This window comes from Polyodon spathula, chromosome 15 (genome assembly GCF_017654505.1).
Source record: "Polyodon spathula isolate WHYD16114869_AA chromosome 15, ASM1765450v1, whole genome shotgun sequence".
Taxonomy (NCBI): domain Eukaryota; kingdom Metazoa; phylum Chordata; class Actinopteri; order Acipenseriformes; family Polyodontidae; genus Polyodon; species Polyodon spathula.
This window is the reverse complement of record NC_054548.1, coordinates 17525233-17540980: the sequence shown is the minus strand read 5'-3', so window position 1 is coordinate 17540980 and position 15748 is coordinate 17525233. Positions and strand designations below refer to the sequence as shown.

Sequence of the window (15748 nt, the reverse complement as noted above, 5' to 3'; positions counted from 1 at the left end):
TACACCAATAAGTGAGGATATACTGTACTATTCCAGTGCAATAAAAATACTCAAAACAAATATGCACTTGACTCACATGTGCAGATTTGCTATTCTAAACAAAGTAAATGACTCATCCCTGCAGCTGATATGTTTTGTTCCTCTCTTACTGCAGGAAACCAATTTATCCAGAAAGTGATGACTAGGGGCATTTAATTAAACTAGGCACTGGAAAACTACTTTCATTTCAGCCCCCCACTCTTGTGAGACAGAACATTGGGTAATCTTTGAAAAAACTAACAAGCACAATTAGACAGAAATAAACAGTGTGGCAGAAAAAAAAAAAAAAAAAAAAACTATAAACTATAGAAAAAGTCACATTTTGAAGTTTTAAACACGATTTAAGTGACTTCGTAACAGCTGTAATTGGCAGCAGTTAAAACATTCCTTGTCTTATTAGAAATTTGCCATTGCAAAGGTTTTTTTTGACCAAATTTGACCATTCCAGTCTGTTTATTTGGACATCTCCTCTCTGTCTAATCAAGATTTAAAGTTAGAAGATTGTAAACCCCTACTGCCAAATGCTTCCATACTCCCAATATCAAACAGAACATTACTTCAGTATTGCATCTCACCCTCTCACTAGCCAAATTACTTTGTGTTGTATTGCCATCAAAGTATTTTCTCAAACTCAAACAACTTTGCACTTGCACTAGGCTCAAACCATTGTAATCTGCACTGTTGTGTCACTCTGCTTTTGTCTGTCGGATGCTTTTCATGGAAGGCCTCTGCTGCACTATGAGCACCTTTATGATCAACTGAAAATAAATTGTACCACTTTAAATTAGTCAGTAATGAAAGCTTTAGAATTACAAATAGCATTTGTTAACCATCGACAACATTTACTCACAACTTCTTTCCCAGAAAAAAGTGAACTGAATGGGATTGACACTCAAAGCTTAAAAGTTTTTAATAGCATGGCCTTTTTTCGTAAAGGAAAAAAACAACAATTACAATTTTATATCTAGTAAGAGACAACTTTTATGAATGTTTCATAAAATAATTTGGTACCTTTACCGGTTAAATGTTTTACTTTGAGAAAACTATTTCAGTAAGCTGCTGTGAGAATCTATCTAGCTCTTTGTTTTTTAAGCACTAGCCTGTGCTGGGCTGTGGGGGGATAGTCATTACCCACAGCTGAAAGCTATTCAACATATCATATGCTTTGAGCTGTTCTCTACCTTTTCTCTGGGCAATCCATATACAAGTTAGGTTTTGATAAATACTACGTTGATAGATGAAATGGTAGCCGGAGTATAAAGCTTGCTAGCATCACTTTTGTAGCTATAGCAAGGTTTACTACCATATAATGGTAGTCTTTAATTTCAATAATGTGGCTATAGTAGTGCTAGAAGTTTGATGTAATAGTATGTCAATTTTAAAATCATACTTTATTTCTACAAACACAAAAGGATCAACCTATATAAACATTGGTTAAAAAAAAAAAAAGTATCCATAATGCTTTTTTAGTGCACTATAAAAAATAAAACACCATCCCAGGCACAAGGGAGACCCCGCTATATGGACAATGAAGGGTCGAACAAATATTAGGAGTACACTGCGCTTATCACAGCTGCAAGATGAACAAGGAACTGAATGGGGTGTGGGAACTTGACTGTTCTTGGTTGGAACACTGCTGACAAAGAAACTAGCTAGCAAAAACAAGGTTTATCTTCACACACACAATTAGACAAGACACAGAAGGCAGGCATTTGAGAGTGGATTTGAGAATCTCTTTGAATACACACCAGCATCTTGTCTGATCCCCTCCCAGAAATTGGTAACTGATCAATATCTGACTTCTGCTAATAACTAGTGGCCTTAGTATTGTGCCTAATGACAATGATTATGTTGCAAGTGTGACTTGATTATTGGAAATAATAAACGAAACTCACTAACACATCAATTGTTATTGTGTGCACTAATTTAGACATTATATTAGTTTGCTTACACCCGCCAGTTGTGTTTTTATGTCCACAATTGTAGGTACTTCTGCATTTGGCGTAATGATTTCTCAGACTTCCACTGTGGAACTGTCAGGGAAAATGCTTTTGAGACTCATATCTGGCATGTGGAGAGTCCAGGAGAGAGCTTACGGTTGTCCGATCAAGTTGGAGTTGAAAATCCAGAACCCTGTCCTGTTACAGCTACATCTGACTTATTCAAGGCTATGACTATTGTGCAGTATATGCTTTCATATAGAGCAAGCTACTGTACTCAAATTTCCACTCAAACAATGCAAAGTCCAATTGTTATTTACAAAATCCGATACAGTGACATTTTCTTTTTTAGTTGACATAACATTAACATTTTAGTATTTGGTATATTACAAAAGCAGTGTTTTATCTATGGTTAAAAAACAGGATATATATGAATTGAAAAGGTCCAACTGACTTCCAATGAATAAACAGCATTTAAAGTCGACAATTCAATAGAAGCCAGTGTCTTTCGTGTTAATCACGTTAGTCCGCATGGCAAGTGTATCACCTACACTTAATGCTTGATCATGTTCTAATCCCCACTCTCCCTCATCCTCATCCACGGGCTCTGCTTCGCAGCCAGTACGTGTGTTTTCATATAGAAAGACCTGCTGGTCCACATGAGCTGGGGCAAGGCGATTTCTTTTTCCCCTCAGCACGTTTCCTGAAGAACTAAACAGCCGTTCAGGATACATACTTGTTGCTGGAACACACCAGTACTTCTGCAGTAACTTGGGCAGGATTGGGAATAAGGCCAACCGGTCAGACCACCACCTGAGGGGATCCTCATTGAGTCCAAGGACTTTTTGGGATTTAAAGTTACTCAACTCCTCCATCACCTGAGCGTGCAGTTCCTCTTGGTTCTCATCTGCACCTGTTTGGCTGAAAATTACAGACAGCATGTTGCTGGCATTGCTTGTAGGAGGTGGGGTGGAAGTTGCTTGTCTTTTAAAAGGGGGTTCATCAGAGAACGGTAGGTCCTCTGGCCTTGAACTCTCTTTCCATTTTTCTAACAAAGCCTTAGCTTCGTCAATGACTCTGGTCTCAACCTGGGCTCGCTCAAAGGGGGAAAGGAAGGGGAGTTTTTTGTAACGGGGGTCTATAAACGTTGCCACGTTCAGGAACATGTCAACCTCAGGTGTTTGCTGGTATGTGGAGAATAGCTCTTTGGCTATTACCTCCTTTGCAGTGCTGATTTCTTTGAGATCACTATCTTTGGCTTTCAGTGTTGTGTTTAAAAGCATATGCAGGAGCGGTTTCACCATGCTGATTGCTGGGTATTTGCAGGCAGTAATCATGTCCGCTGCTTGTTTGAAGGGCTGCAACAAGTCTACGAGACCCTCAACAGTGCTCCACTCCATTGCTTCAAGCATCAGGTGATGATTGTTGCTGTCTTCGACAAGGACAGATGAAATAACAAACTGCTGCTCCTTTAGACGTTGGAGCATAGCAAGGGTGCTCACCCACCAAGTTACTCTGTCACTTATCAGCATACACTGAGGTATTCCTTGCTGCTTCTGCTTTTCTTTGAGCATATACATGGCTACTGTGGACTGTTGAAAGTATTCAACCAGTTTCCTACAACGGCCTAAAAAGATACTGAGCTTAGGAAGCTGAAATGCTTGATTTATTCCATAGTTGACGGTATGCCCAAAGCAAGGCATGTGAACAGGAACGTCTAAAAGGGAGCAAGCTTTCACAATGTCTGCACAGCAGTTTGTAGTGGCACCAAAGACTTTGTCATTGATGCCCCACTCAACAAAGGCCTCATAAAGTGCACGTGTGATGTTTTCTGCAGTATTGTCTTCTGGTACTTCAAAGGTTTTCAAGCACCTGGTGGTTAACGTGGCGTTATTCACAATGCAGTTATTTATAAAGTGAGCAGCAAGAGACACGTAAGTCCTATTTTGATTCTGACTTTTCCACAGGTCTGCAGAAATACCACACCATACCATGTCAGCAAGTTCCTTAAATACAGCTTCTTTAACTAAATAGTATTTTTCAGGAATTGCTTTGGTCGACAAATAATTCCTGCTCGGAAGCTCGTACCTTGGGTCAGCAGTTCTTAGAAGGGCCCTAAAAGTCGGTTCATCTACAACCGACACCGGATACATCCCCTCGCAGATGAAGCTAACTATGGCAGCAGACAGATCCTGGTGTTTTCTGTTCTCATAAGCATAGTTTGGCTTCATGTTTAATGTGTCCTGTACAAAATGCTGCGATGATTCTGGCTTCAATTTAGAAAACGCTGTTGCAAAAGCCTCCCTCATCTGCTCCGTGTTGCTTTTCACAAATTCGCAGAACTCATCTGGGTGGTTCTTTTCCAGGTGGTATGAAAGGTTGGACGTGTTTCCAGAATACGCAATTTGGGCCAGGCATATTCGGCAGTATATTTTCTTCCACTGCAATATACACCCTTCAGCATCAGTGTCAAACCCAAAGTACCTCCATACTTTACTTTTTGCTCTTGGGTGAGCAACCAATTTGAGGTCAGCCGAAGAACCTTCTGAGCCTTTATTCTCCATTGCTTCGGAGGCCACACGGTTCCCCTTATGAACCTTCACTCATTAATGAGTACCTGCCAAAGGCAGTAAGATAAAGGTATGAGAGATTAAAAGACCAAATAAAGGTTATAATAACCTGGATTTTAACAAAAAGCGGGTCCCTTTCTTAGGAAAATTGATATACGTCAGAAATGCATGACATGACTCTATTCCAAATAATTACAATAATAAGCAAACACACTATAATGCTCCGGTAGAACATTGTGTAACCTATAACCCTATAGAACAGGCTGCATAAAAGGATCACTTTCTGCTTGTTAATTACAATGCAATTGTACACTTTTCTATTCTGAATAGCAGAAAATTGTTCTGAGCCCCTGAAACATTTGCTATAGACCATATAAAATGAGTGTTACAGTAGCTCAATCAGCATAAAAATGATCTTATTTGGTGTGGTCAACAATAAGTCATATAGCGAAGAGGTCGCCTTGGATAAAGGCATCTGCCTAACAAATAAATCAATAAATAAATAATAAGATGGTACAGCCTAATCTATAAAAACACTTAAAAATTGACTTAAATATTTCCTAAAGCATTACAAAAACGTTAGATTTGGCAGACTTCGGTTGTGCCCCTAGTGTGGAGAATGACCCATAACTATTTTAAGAGAGAACATCATTATATGAATGCAAAAAAAAAAAAAAAAAAAAAACTTTCATAATATGTGTTGTTACTGATGACTGTGCTCCAAAATCCAGGATTCCAGTTTTCCAAACCACTGATGCTTGCAATCACATGTGGGCGCTTCAGAATACCAAAAGGAATAATAATCTTAAACACAGGCATGCTTATAGCGATGGTTAAAGCTCAGGGGCATTTTTTTGACAAATTTTGTATCAGTTTTATCCACTAAAAATGTTGTTTTATTTAATTTTATTACAGATACATATTAGTAAAATAACTGAAATAGATGCATATAAATAAAAACAAAGTATACATCATGTTTTAACTATATACATGTTTTATTAAACATTATCCATTTTTAAATTTTTTTGACAAACAGACCTAGCACAGAAAAATGTAGTTAACATAATTTATCATTAGCATGTGTAAAGTACCCACAATTTTTAATTAACTGCCAATTTACAGAAAATACAGCCCATACCATATATACAATTAGAATAAAATAAAAATACTTTTATTACTGCACAATGGAAATTAAATGAGCATGAACGATATTAAATCAACAAACACACACAAAAAAAAAAATCAGAATGTTGTACAATTCAGCATAAACTCAAAAAACAGGTTACTGAAATAAAAATGTGGATATTTTACGCATTTATTCATAAGGAGCTTCAATCTAGCACAAATATCTAAATTAAGAATTAAACGCAAGCATACAACAAGCTCTACACTTTCTTTTTTTGACGGTCTGTCTGTCACTTACAATTAGTGAATACTTAAAAAAAGAGGGAATACATTAAAAAAAAAAAAAAAAAAAAAAAAACACATTCAGTGTCAACAGAAACCACAGGGTAGGCCTACATGAAACAACAAATCACAGTATTGGAGAAACTGGCATTCTGGCACCTGAGCCCAACTTTCTTGGCTAGTTGCAGTGTTTCATCGATTGTAGCTTGGGTGGCTCTTTTGTGTTTCACTGATTGTAGCTTACGTGGTTCTTTTGCTTGTACCAGCAGCTGCTTGACTTTTCACAGTAACCAACTGAGCGACAATTTGAATTCCTAAACAACTCGCTCCAAAGTATACATCTGAAGTGCTAGTCATGGTATGTAGTGTCCGTAGTAACGGCTATGCCTGGACAACTACAATTGAAAGTATTTATTTTAAATGTTCTTTTTGTATATACCCCCCAATTTAAAAATGTCATCTATGTTTGCATTATAATGATTTTTCGTTTTATATGCTGCATTTCGTTTAATTTCGTATTTACGAAAAACACGGGGCTGGCTCTAGCGACGGTGTTCTGTGCTTAGTCTTGCTATTCTCTCTCTGTAAACCTGACTTAAACTGTATTATTCATAATTACATTTAATGATCTTATTAACCAACCAAGAAAGATTTTAAGGTCATAAGGTGAACAAAATCAAGATACACATTATTATTATGATGATTACCCTTTTTTATGTGGTCCATCTGTGTTCATAACACTGAGTTGAAACTGAACTAAATGCATGTTCTGAAAACTACTTGCATCTTTGAACTGAAAACTAAGGTGGCCAACGAATTAGTGGGAAATACAGGAATAAAACGCAAAAGTTATATAGGTGGGGAGAATGTATTACATACAAATATAAATCAAAAAAACAATATATATATATATATATATACACGTGTGTGTGTGTGTGTGTATATATATATATATATATATATATATATATATATATATATATATATATATATATATAATACACACAGTGCCTTGCAAAAGTATTCAGACCCCTGACCAATTCTCTCATATTACTGAATTACAAATGGTACATACTTACCCCAAAAGACTTAAAGCTGTTATTGCAGCAAAAGGTGGCTCTACCAAATATTAATGTGTGGCGGTTGAATATTTATGCAAGCAACATATTTCAGTTTTTTATTTTTCTTAAAAACATTTCCCAACATAAAACCAATGTCATCTTACAACAGTTGATTCTGAGTTTCAGTGTTTAAAAATAAAATATCAAACAGAATGAAATTTCAACGTGCCATTTGTAATTCAGTAATATAAGAGAATTGGTCAGGGGTCTGAATACTTTTGCAAGGCACTGTATATATATATATATATATATATATATATATATATATATATATATATATATATATATATATATATATATAACCAGTATTTTGAAGGTATATATTCTCAATGTCACTGACCAGCAAACCCCAATATATAATTTAGAACTGTCATATTAAAAAGTGGAGGGATTCCTGCTTCTACCTCTGCTGTAATTCTACATCGTAGTGTGTGTTTTAATAAATCACAAAGGAAACAACTTCAGATAAGTTTACAGTAATTGCCCCTTCCGATTCTGATAAATGCAGTGGACCATTAAAAAGAAGAAAAAAAAATAAAATATGTTGAATCCCAGAAGTCTCAGTTCCAATGTATTAGAAAAAGGAGGGAAATACAAGATGGAACTTTTCAAAAGAATGACAAATCCATTCTACAGTGTAGCAATGCACACTTTCAATGTGCTTACTGTGCTTTTCACTGAAATCTAAAATTGTAAGCAAATAATTATTTCAGAGAATCTGAAATTGTTGCGTCTCCCTGATGTCATTTTCTATGTGTGGTATTTTTTAATTTTTTTATTTAGGACAGTTCCTTCAGCTACACCAGAAGTGTCTTGCTAATATTATACTGTTACAGTTGTTTTATTACTCTCAGAAAATGTGCCTTTGTCTTTGTAGTTGTTTAAAACTAAAATCGGTATGTGCATAGTGTACTTTACTGGCAGATCAAACTGCATTAATCTGAGTCAAAGTGAAAACAGTAAAATAAAAATGTGTGGAAAACAAGAAGACCTGTAAGAATGTTGTTACCGAGAGATAGGTAGGAAAGCCTTTTTCAAGCCTTGGTTACTACCCCTTTGAGCTAGTGTGTTACCATTGATTAAAATATAACCTCTGTGCTAGACATCAGGATATTACTCAGTCGGATTTTTGGTGACACAGTTCTCAAATATTGTCTTTGTATTAATGTACTTTGACTGAGTTCGGGAGCTGCTCTTCAGTTCTAGTTGTTTGCCATAGGTAATAAGCATAGATCAGCAAGTGTATCTTTATATTAGTAAGTACCAGCACCGCCAAAAGCACAGGACCATGTTGCCGGCAATACAAAAGGAAACTTCACAGCAGATTTTTTTCTTTTTTTAAATAAGAAAATTACATTTTAAGCTACTTACTTAGTCAGGATGATGCCTTGGCTGTTTTTATTTTACTTTAAAAAAATTATGTTTGTAAAATCTATCTATCTATCTATCTATATATATATATATATATATATATATATATATATATATATATATATATATATATATATATATGATTATATAATATAGATATCATGTGGGCTGAAGAAATATCATGTGGCGTTAGAAATGTCATTGCCTTACTGTAAAGTAGCCTGATTACGGTACGGTAACTTGGTTCTGTTATGTGTTGTTAAAAAACGTCAGCAATTCACCAGTGACCTCTGAAAACTGTTGCGATATTTTAACCTACACCTGTGTACACTGTGACAGAATATTATAAACACAATCTCTTACTTGATTTCTGCAGTGACTAGTTTCTGCCGACCGACTGTGTTCCTCAGACCGTGCTTGTCATTTGTCTTTGTAGCGTGTTTCAAAAGTTTGTTTATTATTATTATTTTTGTATTATTTAAATAAATATATTTTTAAAAATTCTACTTTTTATTTATGCATTGCTGTTACAGCCACATCGGTGTTATTTGTGGATTTCTATGGCCTGTTCGCTCAAAAACAAGCTATCCAAACAACGACGCAAAAGGCAGACAGGTCAAGAATATTTATGAAATAATGGTTTCTGACCTGGTAGTAGGAATGCTTTGTTGAAGAGCTGATACAGAAGCACCTTTAAGCCGATGTAATAGATCTTCAACACTGGTATGACGACATAAAACACCCACATGTCTATGTGGCTTTGTGATTGTGCCGCCTCCTTTTCAGCCCGTGGTGTCACAGCCAGCAGCATTCACCCCTACACTCAGCGGAAACGCTTGCTTCCCTCAGCACAGTTCCGCCGCAAAACCTGTATCACACACATAACACGATAATGCAACGTAATCTGTACTTTACTCCGTCATGTATGTCCCGTGTGATTGATGTTTTAATCAACGACACTACATTACACTGAAAAACTCTTTGCAAAGGGTATATACTCTTGGATTGTATCTGTTTTGAGATATGTTGCGATGATAATATACTGATAAAGCAGCTGCATGTCCAACTCAAGACATCGCCACTTAATTTCGTAACATATAGTTAATAATTTATGGCACAATGGTTATTTCGATTCGTGGCAGTACAGTGGTTATTGCAACACGTAGCAGAGTATGTCCTTATTAAATGTGCTTTAGTTAGCTGTACTGTAACATTAATTACATTTATGCTTACTGTTGCGTTGATCAAGCCAACCGGTGGGGCGGTGGAAGATGTTTGGTGCAGACTGAGGGCAACCTTGTGCCCACAAACTCCTTGAGGTAAAGATTTTTTTTTTTTTTTTTTTTTTTTTTTGTTTGTTTTTTTCTGTTCCTGCAAGCTAATCTGGAAGTGTCGATTTTCCAGCAGGACAGTGCAAGACCACACAGTGCTAGGATTACAATTGCACGACTTCAAGAAAACAATGTCGAGGTCTTGCCGTGGCCAGCTATCTCCTGACCTGAGTCAAATAGAACATCTGTAGGACCAAATCGTCAGTGCCATCCACAGGAGACAACTGCGACCAGCCAACCTTCGCCAGCTGACTGCAGCTGCACTAGAGTGGCGGAACATCCCACAGCAGTCTATCCAGAGGCTGATCAGGTCTATGTGTCAACGCTGCCAGGATTGTGTTAATGCGCAGGGAGGTAATAACTGCTACTAACTTTGTAATATTTAACATTTTTAAAGTGTGTCACGTTTCATACCAAAAACTTGTCACGATGCTTTGATCTGTATTTTTGTTCATATTTTCTGTGATTTTGTTTGATATCGAGTTTTAAAATATTTTATTACTAGATCCACTAGACCTCAGTGTTGCGTTTCTTTTGTGCATCAGTGTGTGTGTGTGTGTGTGTGTGTGTGTGTGTGTATATATATATATATATATATATATATATATATATATATATATATATAATATAACATTGATATTCCTCACATACCCCTATTGTGCTTCATTGCATGTATCATGTTGTTTGTTTGACCACCAGCCTACTCTTCTGGAAAGGATTGAATTTAACATTTTTTTTTTTTTTTGTAATATTATATTGTGGTGTTAAGGGAATCAGCATTCAGGAAACGTGACGGTCAAAGGCACTGACTGCAGTCAGGAATGGTGCAAACAGGTGACTTGAGAGCTATCCTCTCACAGCTCTGCACCTCATTAGTTCCATTCACAGTCCTTTGCCTCTCTCAGACACAGACAACAATTGTTTATTTGTAATGTGAATTTCAAAATACTAAAAGAAAATGTAATTCACTGACAAACGTTTCGACTAGGAGTCTTGTTCCTGGCAGTAGTAAATTAAATCGAATTCCAGCTATCATATAAGCCATAGATTTAACAAAAGAGGTATGTGGACATATGGCAACTGTCAGATAAACCACAGGGATGTCAGTCACCAGTTGTCTTCTAGTTAATTAAGGTTGTCTGCCAGAATCCATTTGAGACAACCCAGCATTGTGACTTTTCCTCCCAGCTATTACTTCTAAAAACCTTATGGATCATCTCAGCCAATTATGTTCTCAGTATAGAGGTCATTATCCTACTGAATATAGAGCAACTTTGAAGCAATTACTACAACAGTTAAGATTCAAGCTGACATTTGAAAGCTTGTTTCAAAGACTTTTAAACAACAACAAAGCAATATCCCTTGGTGTGACCCTGTATGTAATTCGATCTTAAATACGTCTTTGGCAAAGCTGAAATCTCTGTGTATCTACTCTTCTAGGTGTGCTATCGATGGGGTTAAATCCAGGTGTAAATGCTGGCCTGGGCAGCTTGTTTAATGTCATGAAGATGACAGACCCAGAGCAGGCTTTCCTGGTGGGAATACCTCAAGGGTGGTTGCTATATTGGAATGGGAAAACTTTTACCACCACAAACTTCTCCACAAGTTCTTCTCCCCATAGCTGAACCTTAACAGCACAAAATCACATCTACACAACGTGACTGGATAATAGCCACACATTATTCATGTAACGTCTGAGTTACATCAGTGTGCTGTTTTTCAGTAAACAACAGATCCTCACATTTAAACCGTGTTTCAAAGAAACAGCTACATTTAAAGGTACACTAAAAATATGAACGATAAATACATTGTCTTAAAAAGTGATTTGCCAATAGTATGTATATATCAATTTATTATGTATCTTATATGTGAAATGAAAAGATTTGTGCTTATTGGTTTAGTTTGACAGAGTGATATTTGAGTGTTTGTGTCCCGTTGGAAATCATTGATGTGAACAATATTACAGGCATCTAAAAAAAAAAAAAAAAAAAATCCCTGGGTGCCTGCTTTTTGAGTTTTAATCATCTTTCCATTTTCAATTTTATGCATTAGAAATTGGCACTATGAATAAATTAACTCATGCAAATGAGGCACAGTTGCTCTTGCAAGTGTAAACTTGTCAGTCTACCATGTGGTAAAAACATCAGGAAAATCCCTTTAGATTTCCCCGCATGGTCAGGATTTAATACAATCAAAGCTATTATTACAAAATAAATAAAAATTGTATGTGGTAGATAAAGTATGTAGTTGATGAGTACACAATTTAAATAATATTAGAATCGTAGCAAGCAATTTAAAGAAAAACTCAGTACAGTATGACATCACAGTTATCTTAACTGTTATGTTAGTCTTGTTGAGATTCACTTTGTGTATCATTTTCTGTGTGAGTCATCACCTCCTGCTGCTTTTTAAAAGTCATAAGTTTAAAGCCCTGCTGTAGTCGTAAAGATGTCTTCTCAAGTTCAACAGGTACATCATATGTTTAAAAGGCTATATATTGGATACTTTACAGGTCACAACATTTCGGTTTTTACCGATTGATAGGTGCTTTGAGGTCCAGCAGGATTCCTTAAACCAAAAGGCATTCCTTGTCACCCAGTGCTCTGTCCTGAAGGATTTTAATATCTAGTCTGTGGAAACCATAAGTTAAATACACCTGCTGTGGTTTTAGCTTCAAAACATACAAATATCCACAAAACAGTTTCATTTTAAAACAAAATAATAGTTAAACAACAAATATCAGTAGCATATTTAATAATTTACTGTTTTTTAAAATGTTGCTACATTAGTTTTTCCATTCAGAAAAAGTATGTCTGTAAATTTAAGCCACTAACAAGTGTAAATGGCCAACATATGTACTTTATCACACTGCTGAGAACAGCCACACCCACCTCCCCCCCACGAGACCAAATGGTGAAGATGGACACTATGTTCTACAGGAATGTTCTTTGTAAAGCTTAGAAAAAAAGTATGTGCAGTTTATGGAATAAAAACACTGGAAAGAATGCATCTTACTTTAAATCTATATTTCTCAAGTGAGGGAATTTTCTAGATGACTAGGGATTGTGCAACTGTAATTCCGGCATTTCGTAAATGGAAAATTAAATTACAAAATCACAGAAATTACAGCTGCACACTAGGTGTGGAATGAGTCGAAAAGTCGCCACTATTAAAAAAATATTGATAAAACGTGTATTTTATAATGTTGTGCATTCTATTTGTGACCATATTGTTGTACAACACCTTGCTGTTTCTGCACTATATTTAAAAACTACATGCAATCTTTTTTATTACTGTTAAAATGACTATTTACTATGTTCAACATTTACAGTAATTTTCATGTTACTTTCTTATTCCATCCATCTGAAACCACACACTTCACAATTACTTTCCATTTGAATTCAAACAGCTGAATACAGTAAAAAGTATCGACAATTGTTAGTTCACTACTAGTACAGTATGACGATCTTAGCAGAAACAACAAAAGAGAAGACCAGAAAACACACATAATAGGATATTAAACAGGTAAGAAATGTATTATGAAAATAGATAATGTATATGTAAAGTATGTTTATTTTGTATCAATATAGGGAACAACATATTCTGATATTGCTCAGGCACTATCGACTATGAATCTCAAGCAGTCCTTAGCCGGTGAGTAGAATGATAACAGTAGTCATAAGCAGAACAAATATTTATCTTTCATTACAGTTCTTTTCCAGAAATGTGTTTACTAAAATAATCAATCCCTTTGTGTCAACTCTGCTTTGCAATGCAAATTCAGTACAATCAAATCCAACTAATATAGGACATTGCCAGCAAAACAGTTATTTATAATCTCAGTTTCAATGCAAGAATACACCTCAAATGCAGCTGGAATTATTAAAAGCTAGCTTTTAAATCTGCCATACTTGCCAACCCAGAAAACACAGTTCTTTTTCAAGCAGATGTAAGTCGATGTATTGACATTTCAGTTTGGTTTCTTTATTAAAGTTTAAATGTAATTTTGATTACATTTTTTTTGCATTATATTTACTAATGTATGGTGTTTGCCATCGTTCTGAGTGGTTCTGGGTTACCCTAAATCTTCATTTAGCTGGCTTTGAGTTATGTTGAGCTTGTCATAGAACAGCAGGCAGAGCTGCAGTCATATTCTCACTTGAGACAGGAATGAAGAAGGCTGTTTAGTTCCTGCATTTCAGATGGTCAAGAAAAGCTCACAAACTTTCATTTCTACATCCTCAGTGAGATATCAGTCATTTCCATGTCAATGTATATTATATGTATATAATATTTTTGTTTTGTAAATGTTCTTTTTTTTTTTGCCCTTTCAGGTGCCGTTTTTCAAAAAAAAACCTCTTAAGTAAGCAACACCATTTCTAGTAATGGTTCTGAGTAGAGTTACTCAATCAGTGAAGCATGATGAGGTGAACTTGCCACAGTTGGCTTTCCTCCCTATCCCAACAGGAGTGCTAAGGCCAAAGCAATGCTCCTTGTGGGTACCCAGCCAAGATGTGCAACTTGGCATGAGTGGAATTCAGACCACTCTCTAAGGCTCTCCCAGCACTCCAAACATCTGTGACTACACTATGCGTGACACTGGGGACCCCCATCTTCATTTTATTTGAACTAGCTTGCAAATACCTTGAAACCCATATTTTCTAAAATATAGTAAAAACCAATTGTGTTTATTAAGATTAACAAGATCTTTTCTTGCGGATGAGGCACCTATTTTCATCAGTGATAAACAAAACTGAATGCGAAGATACTGCATTCTGCTGTCTAGTGAAAGAAGGAAAACAATCGTACAATACTTTGATTACAAGCACCCTTGACTAATTCACTGTCCTCAATATTTCATGGTTTGCAAGTCAGATAGCAAAATAACAACTGACCACTGTATAGTATGAATCTGTATAATTAACACAAATCTCAAAGTCATGTCTAAAATGTGTGTGCTGTAGTTGCACAGCCAATAAAATGAACTGCTCACCATGTCTGCATTCACACCAACAGGTAGGTCACATTGACCGCCTGAAGATAAGCAGGATAGCCCGAGCATCACTGAGGATGCAAACAAGCCTAGAGTGTGCACTGTGTAGTTTTGCCTTTTGTAATTCCTTTACCTGGGAAGTGGATTTCTGATCATGTAAATTCACAATTCACTGGTGTCTTCTATTTGAGCATGTCTGCGGGGGCACATTACTATGTCTATTGCAGTTCTGTAAATCTCATTGTAATGTGCAAATAATGAAATGTGATCATTTATTCTAATCTTAATTCATAATATGAAAGCATTCATCAAAATTATGACATATTGTCTCCATTCTAGCATACAAAAACATCAAACTAAATAGAGTATAGTTCCTTCAGGCTGAAGGCTAGAAAAGTTGTTTCTTCCTTTCTTCCCCTCAGTTCATGAGTTAGAGTTTGATGTTATTAATGTAATTTGTATTTTGAGACACTGTACAGCTGTGGTTAAAAGTTTTGCATCACCCTATAGAATGAACTAATTTTGCTTCATAAAGTGAAATGAAACCTGCTGAATGATGTTATGTTAACATATTGAATTACATATCGCTTTGTCGTTTTCCATATACTTAACTTTTTTTTTTTATTACAGGATATTAAATAAAAGATCTACATTATGTTCATATATATCTTTTTAATTAGGTATCAATCCTAAAATTAGGTGGTGCAGAACTTCTGGCCATAGTTGTAGGCATGCTCATTGACATACCATTGCAGATATACATACCATCTCTTTAATATCTATGTTATTCAAGTCCATGGAGGTTATTACTGACAGTTCTTTACAACAGAGCTATTCTTGAGTGAATAAAATAAGTGGCATGTCTGTGAAATAAAAACAAAGGTTAAAATGTTGTTTGGGAGAGTCATTGCAAATATAGTTTAAAAAATAAAAATTGGTTGACACCTTAGATTTCTTCAAATGTTTATAAGCAGTC

The 15748-nt window shown here is 35.8% G+C and overlaps 2 protein-coding genes and 1 long non-coding RNA gene across 6 annotated transcripts in view; 1 reads left to right on the top strand and 2 right to left on the bottom strand.

Moving 5' to 3' along the window:
• Window positions 1–9333, bottom strand: part of LOC121327958 (dehydrogenase/reductase SDR family member on chromosome X-like) — a 55964-nt gene extending 46631 nt beyond the window's left edge. For all 4 annotated transcript variants that reach the window (XM_041272342.1, XM_041272343.1, XM_041272344.1 and 1 more), the window contains exon 1: window positions 9097–9333. In XM_041272342.1, coding sequence (XP_041128276.1) covers window positions 9097–9259 — 163 coding nt within the window. In that variant the 5' untranslated portion in view covers window positions 9260–9333. The remainder of the gene's footprint in view (window positions 1–9096) is intronic.
• LOC121327957 (E3 SUMO-protein ligase ZBED1-like) lies at window positions 934–9168 on the bottom strand. Its single transcript, XM_041272341.1, has 2 exons — window positions 9097–9168; window positions 934–4596 (listed from the first exon to the last, which is right to left on the bottom strand). The coding sequence occupies exon 2, from the start codon at window positions 4541–4543 to the stop codon at window positions 2468–2470; it is 2076 nt and encodes a 691-aa protein (XP_041128275.1). The 5' UTR covers window positions 4544–4596; window positions 9097–9168; the 3' UTR covers window positions 934–2467.
• A 758-nt stretch (window positions 9334–10091) lies between the features above and the next one.
• Window positions 10092–15316, top strand: LOC121328117. Its single transcript, XR_005951644.1, has 3 exons — window positions 10092–10133; window positions 13370–13433; window positions 14114–15316. It is a non-coding gene; the product is annotated as an uncharacterized LOC121328117 (long non-coding RNA).
• The last annotated feature ends 432 nt before the right edge of the window (window positions 15317–15748 follow it).